General features: G+C 52.0%; 1 protein-coding gene across 3 annotated transcripts; it reads left to right on the top strand.

The window, feature by feature from the left end:
* Positions 1 to 622: 622 nt before the first annotated feature.
* On the top strand, positions 623 to 25,898 carry SRP68 (signal recognition particle 68). 3 transcript variants are annotated; one of them, XM_081110324.1, is made up of 16 exons: positions 627 to 796; positions 1,968 to 2,034; positions 4,844 to 4,957; positions 6,666 to 6,861; positions 7,678 to 7,760; positions 8,039 to 8,148; positions 8,408 to 8,490; positions 9,357 to 9,497; positions 15,333 to 15,431; positions 17,702 to 17,766; positions 19,559 to 19,715; positions 20,543 to 20,637; positions 21,846 to 21,975; positions 23,455 to 23,530; positions 23,951 to 24,003; positions 24,406 to 25,898. In XM_081110324.1, the coding sequence occupies exons 1-16, from the start codon at positions 637 to 639 to the stop codon at positions 24,631 to 24,633; spliced, it is 1,857 nt and encodes a 618-aa protein (XP_080966450.1). In that variant the 5' UTR covers positions 627 to 636; the 3' UTR covers positions 24,634 to 25,898. The 3 variants fall into 3 exon arrangements, with proteins under 3 accessions (XP_080966452.1, XP_080966451.1, XP_080966450.1); XM_081110326.1 differs by lacking the exon at positions 6,666 to 6,861 and having other exon boundaries at positions 623 to 796; XM_081110325.1 differs by lacking the exon at positions 1,968 to 2,034 and having other exon boundaries at positions 626 to 1,171.

Here is a 25,898-nt window from a genome sequence, read left to right as displayed (position 1 = left end):
GTGCTGAATGGACTGGAAGGAGATCGGCGGGAGAGGAGGTAAGAGGCATAGCATGCAGGGCCCTTTTCCATTGTAAGGACGGTTGCTTGTAGCTCTGGTCTGAGAAAAATGAGACGCCACTGCAAAGTTTTGACTAACCCCATCTGACTTACTTTAAAAAAAATTTTTATTGAAATATATTTCACAGACCATGCAATTTACCCATTTAAAGTCTTTGTTTGTTTTTAATTATATACAGAATCGTACAACCGCCACAATCCATTTTGGAACATTTTCTTTCCTCCCCCCAAAAACCTCTACCCTTGTGGCCATTAGTCTCCAATCTCCACCCCCACTCTCAGCCGGAGGCCACCCCTACTTTCTGTCTCTATAGAATTGCCTGTTCTGGACACTGCATGTGAATGGACCGCTACAATATACAGCCTTTTGCGTGGCTTCTCTCAGTGAGCATCACATTGTAAAGACTCATCCGAGCCCACCCCAGAGGCCCTGCAACAGCTGGCTGCCTCCTGAGGGCCGGGAGGGCGAGGGGAGTCCGCCGCTATCCCATCAGCCTCTGCCTGGCAGGGCCCGCTCTCTCCCGCCGCGGTCGTCTCGCCTCCTCTATCCCGTCCTGCTCTGCGGCACTGGGGCAAGATGGCTGCTGAGAAACAGGTTCCCGGTGGCGGCGGCGGCAGCGGGAGCGGCAGTAGCGGCGGCGGACGCGGTGCCGGGGGAGAAGAAAATAAGGAAAACGAGCGCCCTTCGGCCGGATCGAAGGCCAACAAGGAGTTCGGGGACAGCCTGAGCTTGGAGAGTATCCTGGAGTAATCGGGCCCGACGGGGAATGACTACGTGTCGATCGGGCGGCGGGCGGGGAACGGGGACCGGGGAGGAGGAATCGCAGCTTGATGTCCTGGGTGCGAAGGCAAAGCTTAAAGCTTGATGCTCCGAGGGCACGCGTGTGGCCTGTTGTGAACGCGACCCGTCGCGGCGAAGCTTCCTTAGTAGGTCGGTGGGCGTTTTCTCTCGCGTGCAGACGCGCCGGAGGAGTTGGTTTCCAGGCTGCGTCGCGCGTGATCACACCCGAGTGCTGGTGACACCGGCGTGTGGCTTTTTGAAACGAAGTAACAAGTGCGAAGCGGGTAGCGGAGTCTCTGAAATAACACAAGGAGCGTGACGTCTGGACACAGTTACGTTTTCCGGGGGTTGGAGTTTTTGAACTGGAGGTGTAATTCCAGATGGGTGTTAGGACCTTGTACCTCCTCGTCCCTTTTTGGTTATTAAAATACTCCTTTTAATTTTTAGTATTTTTTTTTTTAAATACAGCCAGAGAGAAGCGTTGAGGAAACTGGGGAAAGAAAACTAAAGTTGTAGAGAAAGGCCGTTGGACTTTTCTAAAGTTGGGTATATGATCTTAAACTGTTTTACGATTCTTAAAAAGGAGAGTTTGGTCAGGGCTTGTTCTTTTAGAATAAAAACTTCAGTATCCCTATGCAAACGGGGGCCTGGTTTGGTTGGCAGGTGCCAATCCGGGGCGCGTGCAGCCTCACAGCTGGTGAGGACAGTTCGGGTTGGCAGGTGGAGGCGGCGATGCCAGTGGGGAGGCATACACGTCACTGACGCCCGCACCTGCTGGAAGGCGGAGATGACTGGGTCCAGGTGTAACTCAGTGGGCACCAGCCCACGCACAGTCCGCGCTTAGCATCCAGCAGCCTTCCTGACGCTGTTGGGGTTCAGTAATCCGTAGCGGCTAGTCATGGCCGCCTTTTTTAGTGTGAAAGGAGAAATAGTGGAGGCAATCAATCAGCTTTTCTCTGCGCTTGGCCCCGTCCTCTGGCAAGCAGCTTTGAAAATGGTTTCACTCGCTAAAGCATTTCAGAAATGTGTAATACGCTGTGGTTTGCTACCAATACACACTAATGGGGACACGTTTTGATCTCTTTGGGTTCTTGCCATTGTAAGCTTTTCCTTCACCCTGGCGCTAGTTCTTCAGATTATTAAGGAATCCCAGCAGCAGCACGGCTTGCGGCATGGAGATTTTCAGAGGTACAGGTTAGTATCGTGTGCAAGGCATTGTGGAATTTTCAGCTGAGTTTGCCGTTGTTAATATCCTACTTGGTGATATCAGAAAGTATACCTAGAAAGTCTAGCTCTGAACTTATATTGGATCCTCAAACGATACTTAATTTTCAAATTTAAAGTTTTATTATGAATAAAAAGTGCCAATCTTTTTATCCATTTTGCCTCACAATAGTGCAGATACATTGGAGGCTTCTGCTGAAATTAATAAGCAGTTAATGGTCATCATTGTTTTAATTTGGTCATATTGTGTAGTGTTGGTTAAATGCAAAGCTTTACAGTATTTTAAACATAGAAGGGGAATTTCCGGCATTGTGATTCATTGGTAAACTTTTCATAACAGCCTGCAAGTTGAAAAACATTAAAAAATACAATAGATGCCTAATGTGTAATACAGTTCAGTACTTTGAAAGCAGAAATACCCAGCTGTTTCTATATTGTAGATACAGGCTTTGGCTACCTGATTGTTTTAAAAGTGCTATAGAAACGCTAATCTCAGCTTCTGAGGAGTCAGCTTTATGGTGCAGGGCAGCAGCTGGGGCAGATGAGCAAGGTGGGGGCGGCAGGAGAGGAGGTGGCAGGACAGAGTGGAGGCCCTGGAGGCTGAGCTGCTTCAGGTGTTCATCTAGGTGTGGGGAGCCACTGAAGAGTTAAACAGCAGATTTTTATCACTCGATTTGTTTTTAGATATTAAGAAAATTTCCAAAAACAAATGTAGTGTTGATAGTATAATGAACTCATGTATTGCAGTGGTCAACTTTCTGCTCTGTTCCAATTTGTGTGTTTTTTCTAGTTATTTTATTCAATATTGCATTTTTTTTAAAATATATTTTATTGAGTTTTTACAGAGAGGAAAGGAGAGAGATAGAGAGTTAGAAACATCGATGAGAGAGAAACATCGACCAGCTGCCTCCTGCACACTCCCCACTGGGGATGTGCCCGCAACCAAGGTACATGCCCTTGACCGGAATCGAACCTGGGACCCTTCAGTCCGCAGGCCGACGCTCTATCCACTGAGCCAAACCGGTTTCGGCCAATATTGCATTTTTTAAAAGAATATGTTTTTATTGTAGAGAGGGGAAGGGAGAGGGATAGAGAGAAACATCGATGAGAGAGAAACATCTATCGGCTGCCTCCTGCACACCCCCTAGAGGGGATCAAGCTGAAAACCCAGGCATGTCCCCTGCCTGGGAATCAAACTGGTTACCTCTTGATTCATAGGTCGATGCTCAACCGCTGAGCCAATATTGGCCAGGCCAATACTGCATTTTAATTGGATATATATATATATATATATATATATATATATATATATATTTCATTGATTTTTTACAGAGAGGAAGGGAGAGAGATAGAGAGCCAGAAACATCAATGAAAGAGAAACATCGATCAGCTGCCTCCTGCACATCCCCCACTGGGGAAATGCCTGCAACTCAGGTACATGCCCTTGACCGGAATCGAACCTGGGACCTTTCAGTCTGCAGGCCGACGCTCTATCCATTGAGCCAAACCGGTTTCGGCTTAATTGGCTTTTTGGTGGTAAAAATATACATAACAAAATTGACATCAGTGTGTACCTTTCAGTCATTTTTTATGTCTTTAAATACATAAATTCATTTGTATATGTTTGCCCACAAAAATAGTATTTTTGGTTTTCTAGTCCTTTTCTATGCACTTTTTCATAAGCTTGCTCATATTGTATATACAAATGTGTATCCTGCCTTTTGGCTGAATATTATATTGTATGTATTTCTCCCTGCCTATAAAAATGTTCTACACACATGATTCTTATAAGTTGCAATATTACCCAGTGTATATGTATACACTAATTTATTTGCCTTTTCCTTGGAATTGGTTACATATATAATTGCCAGTTTCTTAGGTTTAAAATTTTTGTTCCCATGAATCTGTTCAAACCTCGTTGTATTTCTGGTTATTTCTTGAGTATAGAATAGTATAGAAGTAAACTGTTGGTTCAGGGAGTATGAACATTTTTAAGGATCATGATAAATGTATCCAAATTGCCAGAAAATTCTTAGCAAATTATATTTCTCCCCATAAAGTATGAGTGTTCCATTTGATTTTTATGTAAAAGGATAAGTGATAATTAAAGCAAAAATTATGAATTGAGGGAGAAGATCTAGTTCATAGATTCAGCCAGACTGTTACTTTTTTTAATAAACTATTCCCTGGTAGCTTTAGGACTAAGATACTGCAGTATCATATAAATATTATTCTGTATTGTAAATTATGCGCTATATTATTTGATTAAGGGTTGGTAAAATTTTGTATATATTTTTACCCTAATTTATACTTTTACTGTGCATCTATATGTTAGGCACTTGCTTAGAAATTTGAAAATAAAGTCATCTTTGCACTAAAGGAGTTTATATTAGTGAGACAGACGTCCTGCTCATTCTTTCAAAACCCACCATCAGCCCACTCCAGCGCAGTGTCAGCAAGGAACGGACGATGACTCGTGTCCTTTACATCCAGCTTGGCATGTGTTTTCTTGGTTGCCATTTTATCTGCGTGACCCTCCCAACTAGAGGATGGGTCCTTTGAGAATGGGTACTGTGTCCTCTGTCTCTCTTTGTCTTCTGTGATGCCAGTCAGACTGCCCTGCTTGTTTTACTTCAGCGAATGTTTGCAAGACGATGTGTGGTGGCTATAGAAACCATAAGTAGAACGTGTTCAACCTGTGGCCTTACCTCATTATAGAACCTACTGTTGAATGTACTGTCAGGGTGTCTGAGTGACTCTTGTCTGTGGTTTCTTACAGGGGCTACTGTTCCCGTAGACAAAGGCGTCTCCGGAAAACACTCAACTTCAAGATGGGGAACAGACACAAATTCACAGGGAAAAAAGTAACTGAAGATCTTCTGACTGATAACAGGTACTGACTGCTCAGTGCTGGATGCTAAGTACTTTTTACAATGTGCCAGACATTGTGCCAAACTCTTTCATTGTCTCATGTGATTTTTTTAAATATATTTTTTATTGATTTCAGAGAGGAAGGGAGAGGGAGAGAAAGAAACATCAATGATGAGAGAGAACCGTTGATCGGCTGCCTCCTGCGTGCCCCCTACTAGGGACTGAGCCCACAACCCGGGCACGCGCCCTTGACCGGAATCGAACCTGGGACCCTTCAGCCCGCAGGCCAACGCTCTTCCACTGAGCCAAACCAGCGAGGGCTCATGTGGAGTGGGCGTTTTTACTATTTCTGTATTGTAATAAGGTTCAAGAACTTGTTCAAAAACTGTGGTGGATGGTAACGTTAAAGTCGGTGATTAAAATCTAATCAGTGCTGGGAAAGGCTTCTGGAATGCAAACTTAGTGTCTTGAAGTGCTTGCTTCAGTCAGTAGATCTCAGATGGAATCTGGCCGCACACACGTTACTACAGATGCGCCCGGTGTGTCAGTGCTGCATGCACCCTGCGTCATGCTGCTGAGGAGGAACCTGCCAGGCACAGGTGCTGGAGGCCTCAGGTCAGTTCCTCAGGCTGCAGCCTGTGTGCCAGATTGGTCCTCCTGTCCTTATAAATAAAGTTTTACTGGAACACAGCCACATCATTCGCTCAGTATTGTTCCCAGCTGCTTTGTACTACCATAACAGAGTAATTGTGACAGAGACCATATGGTCTACAGAGGCTAAAATATTGGGCCCTTTACAAAGAAGTTTCCTGTGAATGGGATGATGTCAGTCCACTGAGCCACACCCACCGGGCTCGATGTATCGCCTCCTAGGCTCTGGTTTCTAACTGGGTGGGACAAGAGAGGTGTGGATTCAAAGGTGAGGCCAGACTGTGTGCTTGGACAGCCTCTGTTTGCTGAAATTTGGGGGGGGGGGGGTCAGTCTAAGTTTGCCATTGAGGTGGGAGCAGGCTTTTCAATAAGAAGTATCTGGTGTTGCCCTAACCGGTTTGGCTCAGTGGATAGAGTGTCGGCCTGTGGACTGAAAGGTCCCAGGTTCGATTCGGGTCAAGGGCATGTACCTTGGTTGCGGGCACATCCCCAGTAAGAGGTGTGCAGGCGGCAGCTGATTGATGTTTCTCTCTCATCGATGTTTCTAACTCTCTATCCCTCTCCCTTCCTCTCTGTAAGAAATCAATAAAATATATTAAAAAAAAAAAAAAAAAGAAGAAGCATCTGGTGTTGGTTAGAAACCTGAGGTGGTCCTGGCTGGTTTGGCTCAGTGGATAGAGCGTCGGCCTGCGGACTGAAGGGTCCCGGGTTCGATTCCGGTCAAGGACACGTGCCCAGGTTGTGGGCTCCATCCCCAGTAGGGGGCATGAAGGAGGCAGCCGATCAATGATTCTCATCATTGATGTTTCTATCTCTCCCTCTCTCTTCCACCCTGAAATCAATAAAAATATATTTAGAAAAAGAAAAAAAAAAAAGAAACCCGAGGAGGAGCCTGAGTCAGGGGAGCCTCCGTCCAAGGTGCGGATTTTGAAGTCATGGCTGATGCTGTGAGAAGAGTAGTCGGGAGGAGAGCCGGGGAGCGCGGGAGCGGGTGCGAGGCCGCAGGCTGTGCCTCGGAGAACGCCTGAGTCTGCTCCTGGCCTTGTCTGTTCAGCTCGCTGCTCCTGTCTCTGGTTTAGGTATTTGCTGCTGGTTCTGATGGATGCTGAGAGAGCCTGGAGCTACGCCATGCAGCTCAAACAGGAAGCCAACACTGAACCCCGAAAACGGTTCCACTTGTTGTCTCGCCTCCGCAAAGCCGTGAAGCATGCAGAGGAGTTGGAGCGCTTGTGTGAGAGCAATCGCGTGGATGCCAAGACCAAGTTGGAGGCTCAGGTCAGGGTCTTAGCCTCAGCTCTGCTTTATTGTGCAGACGGGAGACTTGACTCCACAGAACGCAGGTCCACAGAACAGGGTTCCTTGGGTTCCCATGGATAGTCAGGAGAGGAGCAAAACTGGTTTTGGCTGTTCAAGGTGAAGTTGGTATCTCTTTTTAGTCCTCTCCTGAGGATATGTTTATGGGTTTTAGAGAGAGAGGAAGGGGGCGCAGAAGAGAGAGAAACATGTGAAAGCGATCGGTTGCTTCCCATATACGTCCTGACCGGGGATCAAACCACAACCTGGGTCTGTGCCCTGACGGGGACCCACACCTGCAGCCTTTGGTGCATGGGATGATGCCCCAGCCACCTGAGCCACCCCGCCAGGGCGGCAGCTCTTGTTTGTGAGCTTTTTCATTTTTAATAATTGGCCCTCACTTTGAAAGAAAGCTCATGTTTCTTTTGATATGTAAATGGAAACTTTTCATCTTCTATTTGGAAGTGTTCACAAAATAGTAATTTTTTAAAATGCATTTATTTAAAAGAGATGGATATTGCAAGTTTACATTCACCTTTTGATACTTACGTGATAGCCCAGAAGCTGGTTTTAAGTAAAATGGAGACAACCAGTTCCTTTATTTTGAAGTTCTCTCCTGGGAAGTAAATGAATCAACAAATTCCCTGTGTATCTCATTGGATTAGTGAGAAGCTGTTCTCCTTTAAAGTCAGCCTGGATATCTGTACTCTGGAAGCCCAAGGTGGCAGGACATAGCGGAGGCCGAGCTCTTACCCTGCTGCTCGGGGCTGAAGCAGCTTCTCTCCCTGCCGCCTCCAGGCTTACACGGCGTACCTCGCAGGGATGCTGCGGTTTGAGCATCAGGAGTGGAAGGCTGCCATCGAGGCTTTTAACAAATGCAAGTAAGTCCTCCGCTCCGAGGCTCTGGCCAGTTTCACTCTAGGTCGTCCCCTGCCTCGAGCTGCAGATCAGGTGACGGTTGTTTCTGTGCAAGTTGGTACAGTTCCTTGTTTCTCTTCCTTTCAGAAATGTTCCTTATTCTCGTTCACTCTCAGAACGTGCCCGTTCTGGTAGCGGGAGAAGGCCTCAGAGTGCTGCGCCCTGTTTTAGCCAGCGTGTTGCTTGTGCGCTCACTGTGTTAAAATGAGGCTGCTGTGAGACTGGTGCTCTTTCCTCGCAGAACTATCTACGAGAAGCTCGCCAGCGCTTTCACAGAGGAGCAGGCCGTGCTGTACAACCAGCGCGTGGAGGAGATCTCGCCCAACATCCGCTACTGTGCCTACAACATCGGTGCGGGGCTGCGGCAAGCCCTGGGGGGCGGGTGGTCCGTCTCCGAAAAGGTGGGACTCTCAGTCAGGGCAGCTCAGAATCGCAGGAGGCCGTGCCTTGCTGGGCTTCCACCCTGCGTCTCCTGAGCCCCACCAGCTCCGGGCAGGGACTGGAGTCACTGCACGCGCTGGCGCAGGGCGCGCGCCTTCCTGTGGGAGCTGAACCTCGTGGTTTTGGAGAGAACAGACCACTCCCTTCACCGTTTTCCTCTCGTTCTCAGGGGACCAGTCAGCGATCAGTGAACTCATGCAGATGAGACTCAGGTCTGGGGGCACCGAGGGGCTCCTGGCCGAAAAATTGGAGGTAATCCAGTGTGTACGTTTTTTGTGAAAAGTCTTTGGTTTTAAAAAGTCCAGAAAAAAAGCAATCCATAATCCCATCACCCAATGTAATTGCTATGAGTATATGCATATTTCTATCTTTTTTAAGCAAAACACTTTTCATCTAATATTTTTAAGTATTGAAGTTCTTTGCCTGTTACATTTATTTTCTAAGCAATACAGGCTCATAGACAAAGTAGGAAATACAAAAGATGGGGGAAACAAGGTCACGTGCGTGACCACACACAGACTTTTGTATGTGTCAGAAAAAGGCATATGTTTTAAAAATGGGATCTCAGTGTGCAGTTTAGTAACATTCTTTTACAGTATGTCACATGTGGTTTTCCCCTTCCGTAAATACCTTCCACATCATCTTTTGATGGCCACCTGGTACTCCCTTAGGCCTGTTTTATTTGACCACTTCAGTGTTACTAAGTGTTAAACAGTATTACCATGAATAGCTATGTCCGTATTCTTAATTATTTCCTTAGGATAAATTTCTAAAGTGTAATGAAATATTTTAGAAGCTTTTGATACATATTGATAAATATTTTACGTTTCTACTAATTTACATTTCTGCTTGTGGTGTATGACAGATATGCTTTCCTCCTTAACCCCCTTATCAGAACTCAGTGATGGTCTTTTTAACCTTCTGTGATGTCTTTTTAATATTTGAGTTTCTGTACGCCGAGATACATTATCCCAGGAGGAATTCAGATATAAATTTGTGTGTACTCTATAAGGTATAATATGTTGGCTATAGAAAGAGACACAGACTGATTTCTCTTTATTTCCCTTGGTCACTCATATCCATCGTTAAAGCTTTAACTTTCTGATGCTACTTTCTAGGCATTGATCACTCAGACTCGAGCCAAACAGGCAGCCACCATGAGCGAAGTGGAATGGAGGGGGAGAGTGGTCCCGGTCAAGATCGACAAAGTGCGGATCTTTTTACTGGGATTGGCTGACAACGAGGCGGCCATCGCTCAGGTAGGGAGCACCCTCCTCTCTCCTGTATGTTTCTGAAGAGGTGTGTGTGTGTGTTTAAAGTCACCAAACAAAAGCTTATCTTTGTTATTATTATTATTGTTTAAAGTATTACAAATAGTACATGTCTCTTTTTTTCCCCAATTGACCTTCCCCTGGCCTCCCCTACCCCCCGGCCCATGCCCTCACCCCTCTCCCAGTGTCTTGCGTCCATTGGTTATGCTTATATGCATGCATACAAGTCCTTCGGTTGATCTCTTAACTCCCTGCCAACCCTCCCCAGCCTTTCCGCTGTAGTTTGACAGTCTGTTCGATGCTTCTCTGCCTCTGTATCTATTACAAAAACTTATCTTAATGCTGTTGGGTATTTGATAACGGTCTCAAGATGAACCCTCTTGAATAAAATTATTTTAAAAGCTAAGTTTATATGCCAAGACTGGTTTGGCGCAGTGGATAGAGTGTCGGCCTGCGGACTGAAAGGTCCCAGGTCCGATTCTGGTCAAGGGCATGTGCCTTGGTTGCAGGCACATCCCCAGTGGGAGGTGTGCAGGAGGCAGCTGGTCGATGTTTCTCTCTCATCGATGTTTCTGACTCTCTATCTCTCTCCCTTCCTCTCTGTAAAAAATCAATAAAAATATATTAAAAAAAAAAAGCTAAGTTTATAGAGGAGATATTATGTGTAAAGGGCAAAGGCATTGATGGCGGCAGCCGTCAGCATACACCTGGGAGCAGGGGAGAGGCGGCCGCAGGTAGGGGTGGCTTTGGGCCCAGCAGGTGGAGCAGCGGCTTCACTGTCGTTTTCCTCTCTCTGACCGCTCACCTAGCCTTCCAGCCTGAAGGGCAGCCTCCTGTTCCCGGGCTTTCTAAGGAGAGCCTCGCTAAACCAGAATATCTTGTTGATGTGCGGTCTGTGTAATACTCATGCAGGGCTGCTGGCTGACATAATTGTGGCCTGTTTGTGGGTGTAAACAACCAAGTGAGTTTCAGGAGATGAGATCCTGGGCTCTTGGTTTGCACAAGCGATTAGGCACTTTTTGGACCTCCTCCTCCGTATGCAGCGAAGAGCATCTTTAAAAAGAAAAGCCAGGCCGCTCAGCCCGTCTGCCACCTCCCAGGGCCCTGATGTTCCTTTCCTGAGACGCCCCACAGCTGGGAGCCCGCGTGACTTGCATGCCGGGCGCTGTGTCAGTTGTTCCCACGGGCTGCTTTAAGCCTCCAGCCTTCCCAGTGACTTGCTCCAAAAGCTGCTTTGACTTGAGGGCGGCTTTCAGTGGTGGAGTTTCTTTGTGCCTCTGCGCTGCGTGTTGCCTGAGTTTTCCTTTATTTGCTAAAGGACAGAAGACTAGGACAGTGCTATGACGTTTCCCCTTAAACGAGGAGACTGAGAAACACTTGGAGAGCATTTCCTGGCACCGGAGTGTGGCAGTATCCCTTCTGGACTAGGGCTCTGGTAGCAGCCGCCGTTTAGCCTATGTGATCGGGTTAATGGTTTTGTTTTAAAGTGACACATGCGGGAAGAAAAGAACTGCCCGGTGACAGCCAGGCAGGAGTTCTGGCTAGAATGGGGTGGGGGAGGCCCACAGGGCAAATTCAAGGGGGGCTCCTAGGACTGGCCACAGACATATATCAGATAAAGGACAAGAAAAGCTAACATTTATTAAGTTTTAAAAATTATTTAGCTTCAAGTTTAGAAAATATAAATGATGTTTTAAAGAGATTGATCTGTCTCACGTTCCACTCACTTCCGTTGATATTTCACTATAATAAAAAGGAAACCGGCGTACAGGTCTTCCTTGTATTCATGAGGTGTACTTTTTACTTGTTGGAATTACACTGAGATCTGATTTTATATCCTGTTTATTCACATTTTATAAAGATTTTTCATGTTCTTATCAATCATTTCATAAAACTTAAAAAAATGCCTGGTGGTCACCTGGACAGAGACCCCACAGGGGGAGCAGAGGAGGGTGGTCGTCTTCCTTACTGTCCCGGATACACTGCTGAGTGCTCCTGCCTGTTTGTCTTCAGCCCCACAGGGTGGGCAACGCTCGTTTTACAGATGGGAAGCGGGCCTCAGAGCTGTGTCACTTCCAACCACAGATAGAGGGGAGCCTGGCCTTTCAATCCAGGCCCTTTGGCTCCCCTCATGTTCCTTGGCCTTTCCGACATGTCCTGTTAGAGTCAAGGGGGCTGGGAACAGGACCGTGTCCTTGGCTTTGGTGAGTGGCTGATGGATGTCACTCAGCGTCCACAGCAGCATCCTGGGCCTGGGAAGGGCTCGAGTAGGCACAGCCGGGGGTGAACCCAGCTTCTTGGCAAAGGCATCGTCTCCATGCAGCCGGTTAGTGGGGGGCAGGTCTCCCACGTGGGAGAACTTATCTTTCTCCTGTTTTTTACACATAATTAGAGATGAAAACCTGTAGTTGGGGAGGCCTTTTGCCTTATTTGTATAATAATTCAGCTTCGGCTAAACTAGACCAAATGAGGACATTTTACACCTTGGAGGTGAGGGCTCTTCACCTCGGTGACTCCTGACCTACCCGACACTGGCGTTTGCCACCCTCAGGACCTGGGATGCAGGATTCAGAGGTCCCCGTTCTCCACTTGCTTGGCAAGGCTTTTAGGACTTGAGTACTGAAACAGCAGCGTACTGAGAAGCATGGGAGGAAGAAATAACTCAGGGAGACGAGACATTGGACTGAAAAGACTGGAGCTGAGAGTGAATCCGCTGCCAAAATCCAGTTGCAAAATCCTGAGTCTCAGCCAAGCTTTACGTCTTCACGCCTTCCATGTTCTCTCACTTAGTAATGTCCTCCTATTGGGCTCCCATCACATGGTCACCGCGGACTTGTCCCTGTGGTCGATCGTGAGGCAGCTCTTTGGGAGGGAGGGCAGGTCTGACACAGCTTCAGGTTGGATGGCTCTCAGCTGTGGTTATAATAATTCAGCTTTGGCTAAACTAGACCAAGTGAGGACATTTTACACCTTGGAGGTGAGGGCTCTTCATCTCGGTTAATATTTTAGTGTTTGAGGGGAAAGGAGACCATTGATTCTGCTCTTTTAAAATCCCCCTTTACCAGCTATCCCTGGTTTTCTCTAACCTCAGTGGGCCGGGTGAGGTGTGGTTCCGTCCCCTGGTTCTCCCCTGGGTGTGGTGGGGAATGTGGTCAGACTTGCCTTGTTTGTCTCTTAGTCACACCACCACCTTCCAGCAATTTTTGTAGGCAAGTGAAAACGGTCTGTTTTTAATAGCGGGGGGGGGGGGGGGGGGGTTGGGGGTGGGGATGTCACTAGTTCAGGACGTACAGCAGCCGGTTTTGCTCTGTACCAGTGAGCCTGGAGTGGTGACCTCCAGCCACATCCTGGGACGTTTGAAGTTGCTCTGGAATATATGCACAAGGGCTAGTGAGAAACGCCCTCCTGGGCCTGAGGTTGCTCCGGGTCGCAGGCCCACCTCGTTCCTAGGCAGGGAGTTGCCACGTGTCCGGAGCACCTGCTGGGTCAGCCGCAGACTTGGGAGGTCTGCGTGTGCGTTCTGAGGACCCCGCTCTCCGTGCAGAGAGGCCTTTCTTGTTCCTTTGTCCTCTCAGATGACCTTAGCCTCCAAGACAGGTTCATGGAATAAAAGTGTAAAAATGAAACGTGCTGAAAGCCTCCTGTTCGGAGACGTTTGCCCGCCCAGAGGAGTGGTCTCTGGTCACTGTGCCCAGCTGACCGGCGTCCTCCCCTCAGATCGGCTCTCCCCTTCCTAACAGTCCCAGGGGGCGCCTCGCTCTGCTCAGCACCTGCTGCAGAGGTGCCGCCTCCCCAGGGCGTGGAGGGGACCCGTGCAGTGAAGAGGCTCAGCGGTGTTTTCATTTTCTCTGTGACCCTCCCTGCAGGAGGGCGACGGAGCCTGTGCAGCCGGTAAAACGAAGGTGACCCTTTTCTGACTTACACACCCATTGTCCCAACCACGAACCCTGCCCGTCTTTAAAAGGGTGTTGGTGGCGTAATTGCTGGGCTGCCTGGTATCGGACTAGAGCGGGAGCTCACCCCGCTGCTGAGGAGGCGGCTCTGCTCGGTGTGGTTGCTGCCAAGTCTATTCACAAATCTTTTTTTTAAAAAAAATATATTTTATTGATTTTTTACAGAGAGGAAGGGCGAGAGCTAGTTAGAAACATTGATGAGAGAGAAACATCGATCAGCTGCCTCCTGCACACCCCCCACTGGGGATGTGCCCGCAACCCAGGTACATGCCCTCGACCGGAATCGAACCTGGGACCCCGCAGTCCACAGGCCGATGCTCCATCCACTGAGCCAAACCGGCTTCGGCTATTCACAAATCTTATTCCAATTAAACGATTGTACGGCTGCCCCATTCCACAGGAGTTTTACTTAGAGAACTGGCCAGCAAGTTGGATTAAATGGTTACAAAGAGACCGTCACCCGAGGTGCTGGCGAGAGCTTTGTATGCAGTGTTTCTCCAGAGCCCGCTGTGCGGACCGGCCGCCGGACCCGTGGCTCAGTTGAAGTTGATGACAACCTCAGGGGTGCAGTAGTCACCGGTGGCTACACCTGCGCACGGACGGCGTGCGGGCGTTTGCGTCCTGGCTGGCGTCCATGGACAGGCCGCTCTCGGTCCCGGCGGGTGGCGGGTGGCCGTGCTGGCCTGTGTGGATTTATAGAAGGACTGTCCCCGATGGTTCCTCAGTCAGGAACAACAGGGGAGTCAAGTGACTTATAAATAGAAAGTATGTTGATTTATGTTGGGTAACTCACAGGGAAGTTTTTTCCACACTGAAAACCAGGAAAAACAAGCGCTCTTAAGAGAAGAAAAGATTTTTCTTTCAGCCCCTCCCAACCATCTCTTACAGGAGTGGGCAGTCCCGGCTTTTCTTCTGGGCTTCCTTAGCGGTCAGTCGGCTGTTAGTTTCTGTGGAAATCAAACATGATAATGGAATGCTGATGTTTTCGTGTCACAGTGGGTCTGCCAGTAACACAGGTCGCCTCCTTTCTGCCTTTCGCCCGTTCCCACCTGCTCAGTCGGATTCTTTAGGACAGTGATGCGGTGTGGCAGGTATTCATGCAGTTAATGAGTCACCCTCGCTTTCCCCAGCTGGCGAGCGGTGGGTGAGGCCCTGTGCTGTGCAGAGACGGTCACGGGGAGCAGGCTTGTCCCAGGCTTGTCCACCTCGTCGGCCCGAAAAGGCTCTCGGCAGAGCCGTGTGGACTGTCTGAGGGCGGCCCTTCGGTGCTGAGAACCTGTGTGAAGTGCCAGAGAAACCATGTCTGATCGGTGTCGCTCAGAACAGTTACCCACTTGCTCGCACTAAACGCAGCCCAGCGTCAGCACGTCTGTTGGTTACGTTCGGAGGGTAATTCTGCTGGCGCCCCGGGGGGTTCAAGGCCGTTTGTTCTGGAAGGAAAAAGGGAAAGAAACCTCTGGCCTGCTTCAGTGTGAAGGAGCAGCGCCCAGATCTGGTCCGTAAGGCCCCCAGGGAGGCCGGTGCAGGCTGAGCGGAGGGGCGCGTTGGAGGGGAGCGGCAGAGGTTCTGTGATCGGAAACAGTTTGAAGCATCCGTTGCCTGACGGACAGTTCCAGGTGGTTGGACGGGTGCTGCTCAGTACGCGCACTGTCTATACATAGAATTCCTTTTCCACCTGAAGAGTGACGACGACTCCCAGAAAGATCTGACGTGGTGCGGGGTAGTGACAGCTGAAAGCTCTCTGGTTGGGGCACTTTTTATTGGGTGTAAAAGGGGGGGAATCGAAGCACTGTTACCCCCCCCCCCCCGCCCCATCAGAACACTGTGCTTCCTCAGAGGAGAGTCAGTGCCTCGTTCTGCCTTTGTTCAGGCCGAGAGCGAAGAGACCAAGGAGCGCCTGTTTGAATCCATGCTCAGCGAGTGTCGGGATGCCATCCAGGCCGTGCGGGAAGAGCTGAAGCCGGACCAGGTAGGACCAGCAGCGGAGGGCGGGCTCTTGCTCTGGGCTGGGGTCCTCCTCCTCCTCTGGGGCCCATGCCCAGGTGGGGTCCCGGGGGACTGAGTGCATTGACTCTCAGCCACTGTTGTTCTGGGGGGAGCTCGGCTGACAGAAGCCTCTGGGCTCCATCAGGCCGAGGAGTTCCCCCTCCTGCTTCTCCTCATGGTTTCCTCTGTCACCTGCTAGGCCTTTGCTCCAGTTCATCTCTCCAGCGCGCCCTTTTTTAATAAAACCACTGTGGCTCGTTCAGCGTCTGGGAAACCTCACAGCCATTGTGCCTCTTCCTTCCCGTCACCAGACACTCTGCTTCCTCTCCCTGGGCAGTTCTCTCGCCGCTGGTCCGCCGCCCCTGTTTCTAATCAGTGCCGCGATTCCTCTCGGGCTAGAGCAGGGGCTCCAAATGTTTATGCTGGTGGCCGCCCATAAGTCACATGGAGCATTTACCTCTGATGTGTTCATTTGTAAATTACATACCTTATTAGTCAACTGATTTGTAATATATAAGATGCATTAAATTTTTTTAAAAATATATTTTATTGATATTTCACAGAGAGGAAGTGAGAGAGATAGAAAGTTAGAAACATCAATGAGAGAGAAACATCGATCAGCTGCCTCCTGCACATCTCCCACTGGGGATGTGCCCGCAACCCAGGTACATGCCCTTGACCGGAATCGAACCTGGGACCTTTCAGTCCGCAGGCCGACGCTCTATCCACTGAGCCAAACCGGTTTCGGCAAATTTTTTTTTTAATTAGAAAAAGAAGATCTAGATTTCTCCTTAGACCCACGCTCTTCAGGTTGTGTGCACCGCACTTTAGAGACCGTGGCCCCGCAGGCACAGTGCCGACTCCCTGAGCTGGTGTAGAGCCTTCCCCGCCACGGGTCCCAGCCTCTGCCCAGCCCGGAACTGTGCTGCTTCCCTCGGAGCCCTCTGCCTCCGCTGTCTGCTCACCGTCGCCTTCACATCCCCTCCCACCTCGTGCACGCCTTCCCCTCTGCTCCTGCCCCTCCTCCACCTGCTCATCCTTCGCTCCCTTCTCACACTGCACACACGCCTGTTTGCAGGGCCAGACCACAGCTCGCCGCCTCTGGGAAGCCGGCTGCACCCCCCTCGCTCTCAAAGACCTCTCCATTGTCTACGTATCTAAATGTCCGATAGTTCATCAAGAATTGCCATTTAACATTTGGTGTATTGTTTTATATTTACCTTTTTGTTTTCCTCAAGATTGTAAGCATCGTAAAAGCAACAATATATTTTCTTCCGCATATGTCACAGTATGTTGGGTATAAAATGTTCAATAAGTATGTGTTAGGCTGTAGCCACCTGTCTCCCTTTCCCATGAAGCTGCTTTTGCCCTTCCCTTCATGCACTTAACAGGTACATACAGAGCCCCAGCCTCCTTCTTCACCTGGAATTCACAGCAGTCGAGGGACACCTCCCAGATAGGAATATGGGGACACCTAGGTGCATTCGTGCCCCATTGCTGCTGTAGCATTAACTCACACTTGGCGGCTTTCAGCACACAGATTTGTTATCTTAACAGTTCTGGAAGCTGGAAGTCTAAATGGGTTCCTTTTGGAAGCTCGGAGGCTCCTAGGGGAGAACTCACTTCTAGTTTTCCAGAGAATGCATTTCCTGGCTTCTAGAAGCCACCTGCATTCCTCGGCTCGTGGTCCCTTCCTCCATCTTCAAAGCTCTCTCTGACCTCTGCCTCCGTCTCACTGTATCACCAACTCCCCTGCCTCCCGCTTATAAGGAGCCTGGATTGCATTGGAGCCCCGATATTCTAGGCTAATCAAAAAGCTCTTACCTTCACCACCTCTGCATGCCTCTCCCGCCATGTGAGAGAACCCTTCACAGGGTCCGGAGTTGGGATGGACACCTTTGGGGTCATTGCTCAGCCAAGCACACAGGGCAGGCGCGGACAGCACAGGGGGTCCAGCTCGGGTCGAAGGCCCAGACCCTAACTGGAGCCGTGCCATGGGCTGTCTGCCCTGCGCTAGTGCCGGGGTCTGGCTCGGGGGAGGAAGTCCTGCTGGCTTTACCCTGAACTCTCTCCTCCCACTCACGTCCTGTCTGCAGGTGCCAGTGGCCTCTGAGTGACCCTGTCGCCGAGCCCACGGCCAGTAGAGCCGCTGTTTGAGGAGCCTCCCGGGGCGCGGGGGCCACGCATGGCATGAGGTGCCAGAGCCCAGGGGAAGGCCCGCTGTGTGATCTGTGCCTCTTTCACTTTCTGCAGAAACAGCGAGACTTCAGCCTGGACGGGGAGTCGGGGAAGGTCTCTAACCTTCAGTACCTGCACAGGTGAGCTGTGATGTTTGCTTGCAAGCGCTGTGAATGCATCGTTGGAACGAGAGCAGTATGATCTGTGTGTGTTGTTTCCCTCCTCACCCTGGAAGTGAGGATACTTCCCTCCCCTCCGACTCCTGTGTGGCTTCTCACTTCTGCTCTCATGTCATTTCTAAGGGCTGATTGTGTTCTCTGAATGTTGTTTTTAAAAGTCAGTGTCTCATTCCAATTTTGTGATCAGGAAGTCTCCTCTGTCTCTCGGAGGTTATTAATAATCATGTTTTTAGGTTTTCCTGCTCCCTGCAAAGTCAGGTTCTTCTACGTTGCTTGTTTTCCCTCTTGGTTTTGACCTCTTCTGTCTTGTTAGAGTTTAAATGTCTGATTCGCCCCCCCTGTGAAGCGTGTGGTTGTCTGGTGGCAGCTCTGCGTGCTGCACGGGGCTCGTCAGCTTTGGGCTTCGCTGCAGGCAGGCGTTCTGGCTCTGTCCTTCCACCGTGGACCCGGCTCCAGTCTTGTAGGGTTTTGTCTTGGGCAGGTCGGATCCCCAGAACATCCCTGGCTGCTCTTGTTCCGGAAGCTGGAGTGGGTGGAGGAGGCGAGGAGGCCGGTCAGACTCAGACTGACAGGCCTTTGGTCCCTGGTTCATGACGGAGTCCTTTTTTTTTTTTTTTTTTTTTTAAATATATTTTATTGCCGAGACCGGTTTGGCTCAGTGGATAGAGCGTCGGCCTGCAGACTGAAGGGTCCCAGGTTCGATTCCGGTCGGGGGCATGTGCCTGGGTTGTGGGCATATCCCCGGTGGGAGATGTGCGGGAGGCAGCTGATCGATATTTCTCTCTCATCGATGTTTCTAACTCTCTGTCTCTCTCCCTTCCTCTCTGTAAAAAAATCAATAAAATATATATATATATATATATATTTTTTTTTTAAATATATTTTATTGATCCTTTACAGAGAGGAAGGGAGAGAGACAGAGAGTTAGAAACATCGATGAGAGAGAAACATTGATCAGCTGCCTCCTGCACATCTCCTACTAGGGATGTGCCCGCAGCCAAGATACATGCCCCTGACCGGAATCGAACCTGGGACCCTTCAGTCCGCAGGCCGACGCTCTATCCACTGAGCCAAACCGGTTTCGGCTCATGACGGAGTCCTTGACGCAGCCGTGCCTGTGCCCCGGCCCAGGCCTCTGGTGTCCTCTCCCAGGATGCCTCCTGGCTTCTGCCGGAGGAGGATGGGAACCTCGAGGCCTGAACACTTCTGACCAGGTTTCTGAATGGCTACTGTAAACCCCAGATATTAAAGGGCCTCACCGGGTGGTTGAGTTAAAGTGAGCAGGCCCCAGGCACAGTCTCTGGGACATGCCACCTGCACAGCCACCCGGAGCGACGTCCTCACTCTCTGCGGGAAGCCGTCACGGAAACATGCCTCCCTGTAGTGGAGCACGTCACACCCGCAGCCGGCGGGCCGCACGCCTCGTTGACATGCTAGCTGCAGTGTGCGTGTGGGCCAGGCGTGAGCCAGTCCTGGTCCAGGAACGGGCTTGCTCTCCGTGGTCTTCGTGAGGACGCCTCTGGGACTGGTAGTTCTGCGCTCCTTAAAGGAAGAAACAAGCCGTAACTGAGACTAATAGACATTCTGTCAAGTGGTCTCAGCTCCCCTGCATGTCTGCCCCTGAGCGGCAGCCGGCACTGAGGGCTGAGGACAGGCCCTCCCCCCACGCTTCCCCCAGGTCCCCCGACCTGAGGTTCTTCTCAGAACGTCAGCGTCCTGGGCGTAACCTGAGCTGCCATGTGCTGCATTCCAGCTACCTGACGTACATCAAGCTGTCCACCGCCATCAAGCGCAACGAGAACATGGCGAAAGGGCTGCAGAGGGCCCTGCTGCAGCCGCAGCCCGAGGATGACAGCAAGCGCTCAGCCCGGCCCCAGGACCTGATCCGGCTCTACGACATCATTCTGCAGGTGACCTGGAGGACGGGGGCACGGCATGGCCTGGGCATGGCTGGACACCCAGTGCCTTCGCTGTACATGGTGGAAGGGTGGTGACAGCCAGCAGCCGTGAGCCTCTTGGTAAAAGACAGGAGCGAGAGGTCTTGTTGTACCACTTCAGTGACTGTGCCCCCAGTATTTATTTATTGTTTTACTATTTTTAAAAATTGATTTTCGAGAGAGGAAGGGGGTGTAGAGAGAGAGAAGCATCAATGTGAGAGAGAAACAGCTATCATCCGCCTCCCGCTTGTGCCCCAACCGGGAATTGAACCCGCCACCTTTTGGTGTTGGGGACAAAGGCTCCACTCAGCAGAGCCACCCGGCCAAGGCTGTGACCCTGATGCTTAAACGTGTTAATGTGCAAAGACAGGGAGCCCAAGGGGTCACTGAGCACTTCGCCTGCGTGTGATCCTCGCCCATGTGCTGTGGCGCGTCCTGAGACCAAGGCCACACAGTCGCGGCCCCTGGGAGCTTGCCAGGGAGCAACATGATGAGACATTCACACACACAGGCGTCCGTGTGGACACCAGACGAGTGGCCGCTCTGGAAGGAAGGTGCAGGGCAGAGCCGTCCCCTCTGCCTGAGCTGCTCCGAGAAGGCTCTCGGGGTCGGTCTGCACTGAGTCGGACAGGGCAGGTGGCCCTCGGTGTCAGAGACGATGGAGGTGACGCAGGTGTGGCTGCTGCCAGGTCACTGGACTCAGACTCCCCCTTGATTGAAGCCCAGGCTTTCATTTCACTTTGCCGGTCTATTGGTCCGCAGCCACCTCCTCATGAGCTTTCTTTGTGCTTCTCGTGCAGAATCTGGTGGAGCTGCTCCAGCTCCCGGGCTTAGAGGACGACAGAGCCTTCCAGAAAGAGATAGGCCTCCGGACCCTGGTGTACAAGGCCTACAGGTAAGGACGGGCGGGCCTCTGCCCGGGAGATTGGGCGCTGGCTGCGGGTAACCTGCCCGTGATCAGAGGCCAGCAGCCAGCGTGTTCAAGCGAAGTCTCAGGTGTGGCTGGCGGTTCCCAGGGTCCTTGTTTGCTCTTAGGTGATTCAGGGCAGCCAGAGAGCACATACTAACCGTCTTCCCCCCCTCTCCCTCCTCCCGTGGAAAAGGGACGGTGCCGCCGAAACCGGTTTGGCTCAGTGGATAGAGCGTCGGCCTGCGGACTGAAGGGTCCCAGGTTCGATTCCGGTCAAGGGCATGTACCTGGGTTGCGGGCACATCCCCAGTAGGAGATGTGCAGGAGGCAGCTGATCGATGTTTCTCTCTCATCGATGTTTCTGACTCTCTATCTCTCTCCCTTCCTCTCTGTAAAAAAATCAATAAAATATATAAAAAAAAAAAAAAAAAAAAAAAAAGAAAAGGGACGGTGCCGGGAAAGGGTCAGTTAGCACCAGGCAGAGCCTGCGCTGAAGCTGGGGGAAGGCGGGCTTCTCGCTTTCCTAAACGACTTGTGTTATTTGAACTTGGATGCGGGCTCTGTAGCAAGAGGGGGTCTGGACAAAATGGCCACCTGGAGCCCTTCTTTTTCTGGCCCTCACACCCCCGCACTCTGACTCCCCAGGGTGCCCCTCCTGGCCCCGGGAACCCTTCGTCCTGTCAGGCCGGCAGCCTCAGGCTCTGGTCCCGGTAGACTGGTTCCCATGAGGAAGGGGATTTTGGACTTGGTTTCTGAAACAGATGAGCAGAGATGAGTGGTGCTGGCTGGGGTTTACATTGGGCCTTCCCTGGCGGGGAAGGTGCAGTCAGCCCCGCAGACCTGGACAGTGAGAACGTGGGGTCTCCCAGGCAGCGGTCCTGAGGTGAAGAAACCTGTTTCCAAATTGAACATTGAGCCCTGCCGGGCAGCTCAGTTGGTTAGAGCCTCGTCATGATCGGCCATGGTTGTGGGTTTGATCTCCTGTCAGGGCACATACAAGAATCAACCACCAGTGAATGTATAAATAAATGCAACAGCAAATCAATGTTTCTGTCTTCCTCCCTCTCCCTCTCCCCCCTTCCTTTCCCTCTCCCTCAAATCAATTTTAAAAGTTTAAGTTCAGCCTAAACTCAAGGAAAGGCCTGCCGGTGGGAAGCTGTGCTCCAGCAGCCTGTGCCTTTCCCGCCCTGCAGGTGTTTCTTCATCGCTCAGTCCTACGTGCTGGTGAAGAAGTGGAGCGAAGCCCTTGTCCTGTATGACCGTGTCCTGAAATACGCAGATGAAGTGAGTTCCGATGCCGGGGCCTTCAGGAGCAGCCTGAAGGTGAGTCTCCAGGGGCTGCCTGTGCTTGGGGTGGGCCTGCCCGGTCAGCCATGGGAGCTGCGGGCCGAGGAGGCCGGGTCACTGAGGGCCGAGCTCCGGGCCTGAGGAGGACCAGGTCCGCAGAAGGGAAGCCATTCCTCTGGATGGAGTAAACCTGAGGCTCAGCTGCGCCTGGCAGTGGCCTGGGCAGGTCTTTAGAAGCGGATGTCTGGAGTCACGTCCCTCTCCAGCCCCCACACTGCAGGACTGACCTTGATTTACTGCCTCTGGGGAAAGAGTGGGTGTCTGGGTCGCACCCCCAGAGATTCTGATTCTAACGGGAGGGATCTGGGTTGAGCCTGGGGTTTTTAAAGTGATTTTCACACGCAGCCAAGTTGAGGACAGGTGCCGAAGCCTTTCCCACACTGTGTGCCTGGGCCGGCGGCGGCAGCGCCTGGCCGTGCGCTGGGAATGCACTCAGGCCCCGGCCTCTGCGTGGAGACCTGCATCTCAGCACGACCCGCAGGCGACGGGTGCGCGTCCAAGCGAGCGCACGGGCCTAGCGCTGGGTGGTGTGGTTTATTTTACCGATGTGAAGAGAGCTGGCTGGTTAAGCTCGTGACTGTGGTGATGCAGATTCCTGAAGCGCCGGCCGATCCGAGGATCCGTGTGTATTTTATGAGCAGAGACTGTTTAGAAAAGTGAGCGAAGGTTTATAATAAAAGCGCTGGTACTAACAGACTCCGGCTGTTTGCTCAGCACCGCCCTCGGCGTGGGGCTGCAGCATAAAGCTGGTCTCTGCCTTCAGAGCGCTTGTGCCTTGGTCACCTCCCCAAGACCTGCTGCGGGGCCCGTCCGTGAAGACAGAGCGGGGCCGGGGGTCCCGGAGCAAAGGCAGCAGCTGGGAGGGAAGACGGTGCGGGCGGAGGAGGGGTGGCCAGCGTGACCAGCGTCGCAGTGCGCTGTCACCCAGGGAGGCAGAGCAGCACGAAGGCTCCTCCCAAGAGAGAGAAAACGTTTTACAGACGCCCATCCCACCTCGTGTGCCCGTGGGGTGGGGAGTGTCTGGGCCTGGAGGCGCGAGGGATTCAGTGGGATCCTCGGATAGCGTCACTGAATGCTGCCAAGTGAGAGACCCAGGCAAGAGAAGGGGCGTGTGCTCCCGCCAGACGCCCAGGGGGGGTCCCAGCTTCCAGCCCCTGGGGGTGTGGCTGCTCATTACGTGGCCCCTCTGTGCTTTCGTCCTACCGGTGAGACGGCAGGTGCATTTATGGTGCATAATAAAGCATTTATTAATGCTATCATTAGCCGCATTATTCCCAGGCATTATTACCTACTCCATGGCTTAGCGTTCCGTTCCTAGAACCAGGCTAGTGTCTCCCAAGGGGAGAAGTGCTCAAAAGTCTCAAGTCCCCGGAGAGACCAGCGGCATCGCCAGCTCAGGGGGTTTGGTGCTTCTCCGGCCGCCGGCTCGTGACTGCGGTTTCTGGTTCGTTGCAGGACCTGCCCGACGTGCAGGAGCTCATCACGCAGGTGCGGTCGGAGAAGTGCTCGCTGCAGGCGGCAGCCATCCTGGGTGAGCCTCCCCCACCCCCCCCCACAGCCCCTCCCGCGGCTCCCCCCACCCCACTGCGCTGTGAGGATGGAAGGGAAGGGGTTGTCTGGGTTAACCTGTAAGATTCTTATTTTCCCCGCCATCGCCTCTGTGCATTAAGGCATCCGGTTATGTGGAAGAAGCTAGAGGGACTGTCGTACTGTCCCTTCTGCCTAGTCGTGTCGCGTACAGTGTGCGGGCTCCCGGGCCGGCGGCACCGGGCTGGGCTTTCCCGTCTGCTCTGCACGGCTTCTCAGCAGAGTCTGGGCCCAGGAGGGAGAGGGCTGACTCGCCCACAGGGTGGCCTCTGCTCTTGGGACGAGAGCCCACACGTGTGATGGGTGCTGCCTGTGACCGAGTCTGCTCCGTCCCCGTCCTTACGGAATCCCTGTGACCTTCCAGATGCAAGTGACCCCCAGCAAACAGAGGCTGCCTCCCAGATCAAGGACAACACGGTGAGCCTGGGGGGCCCTCGCGGAGTGAAAGGCGGGTTCCTGACTCACTGGGGATGTGCGCTCATCCTAAGGACATACCTGCTCCCTCCCTTTTACTCAGAAACCTGGAAGCTGCCTGTACACGGCTTGTCAGGTGTCATCTCGATGGTCCCACCTAAGCTTAGGGACTGTGGTGCGAGGAGCAACCCTACTGGGAGTCCCGACTTGGGCGTCTGACAGGCCCATAGGTACCCCGGTCCCAGCCTGCCCCTCTCTAACCTCAGCTCTTTAAATGGGGGCACAGGAGATGAGTGGGGACCAGGTGAGGTCATACCTATAGGCCCTGAACTGGGCGCTCCACACAGTGAGTCCCCCTGCTGGTCTGTGGTTCACCCCGATCCCTCCCTTGGACTTGCTTTCCAGCCTCTGGTTGAACGGTTTGAGACATTCTGCCTGGACCCTTCCCTCGTCACCAAGCAGGCCAACCTCGTGCACTTCCCGCCCGGCTTCCAGCCCATCCCGTGCAAGCCTCTGTTCTTCGACCTGGCCCTCAACCACGTGGCCTTCCCGCCCCTGGAGGACAAGCTGGAGCAGAAGACCAAGAGCGGCCTCACTGGCTACATCAAGGGCATCTTTGGGTTCAGGAGCTAACCAGGCTCCTGGGGGCAGGGAGAGCCGACCCGTCCGTCTTGTGAGAACCCCAGCGAGTTCCATGGTGGTAGATGCGGGTCCGCACTGGCCCAGGGCGGGGGTGGAGCCCTCAGCCCTGCATCCCTGTGGCTTGTGTGTCTGTGCACTTAATCCTTAACCACGTGCGGGAAGGGCACCCTGTGGTCTGGGGCACGTGCGAGGTCCCTCTGTCCGCCTCCTGGGGGGCCACTGCCCGTTGGTCCCGTGTGAGCGGTGGTTGATTTCCTTCGGCCGGTATGTGTTCGGAGAGGAGTTCACACCAGGCACGGAAGGGGTTCGGGTGTTCTGTCCCGCCCTTCAGTGCGTGGGTTAGAAGCAGGCTCCTCGCCGTGAGCACCCAGAACCCTTTGAAAAGTCTGTCCGTGACGCACGCGTTGGCGGCGTCTCCCCAGAGTTACGGTCGGCCTCATCCCCTCACCTCCATGTGGAAGTTAAGTTTCAGAACAAGCAAAGAGCTCTATTTTTAGAAGAAATGTGTTACAGTCAGAAATGATGAAAACAAATCTTATATTAAAAGGCAAAGATGTTGGAGACTGTGCCCGTTTTTTCACGTGCCCCACTCAGCCCAGGCCCGGCCTCTCCGTGGGAAGTGCCCCTGACCTGCGTGTCAGGTGGACCCTGACTCCGGGCGGGGGGTGTGTCCGAGGTGAGAAGCACGTCAGACGGTGTCTGCAGTTCCCAGGCTGTCATCTGTAGCTGCCACCATATTAACCAGTTTCTCTCGTTGCCCCTTTACGTTGTCCTTAGTCATTCTTTATTTCTATTATAGCGTCACTAGTAAGTCACGAAGGCAGTGTGAGGAAGCAAGGGATGTTAGGTGATTTAAGCCTGAGCTGTAGCTGAACCTCTGAACCCCTTTGGAAATGGAAACGCCCCACAGGGAACGGGGAACGTTGGCTGAGTGTGGCTCCGACTTGGCGCCGACTAGAGCAGCTTGAAGAGGAGGTTGATCGCTTCGGGATCTGAGCGCATTCTTACAAGATGGACTCCCACCGTGGGCACGACGGGCCTCGCCTCGCTCCCAGGGAATTGCAGAAGCCAGATGGTGGTGGGAAGACGCCCGGCTGCTCGTCAGAACATACTCGAGGTGCTCACACGTGACCTCTCCTCCCCCAGGATTTGCTTTGGGTCAAAGAGAACTTTTTTTTTTTTGTAATTGAAAGTTTCATGGTCTCTGCCACACCATTTGGGGGATCCTCCCTCCTGAAATATAAACAGTGAGCGTA

Source organism: Myotis nattereri (assembly GCF_964212035.1).
Source record: "Myotis nattereri genome assembly, chromosome: 16".
NCBI lineage: Eukaryota > Metazoa > Chordata > Mammalia > Chiroptera > Vespertilionidae > Myotis > Myotis nattereri.
This window is presented reverse-complemented; position numbering and strand designations above follow the sequence as displayed.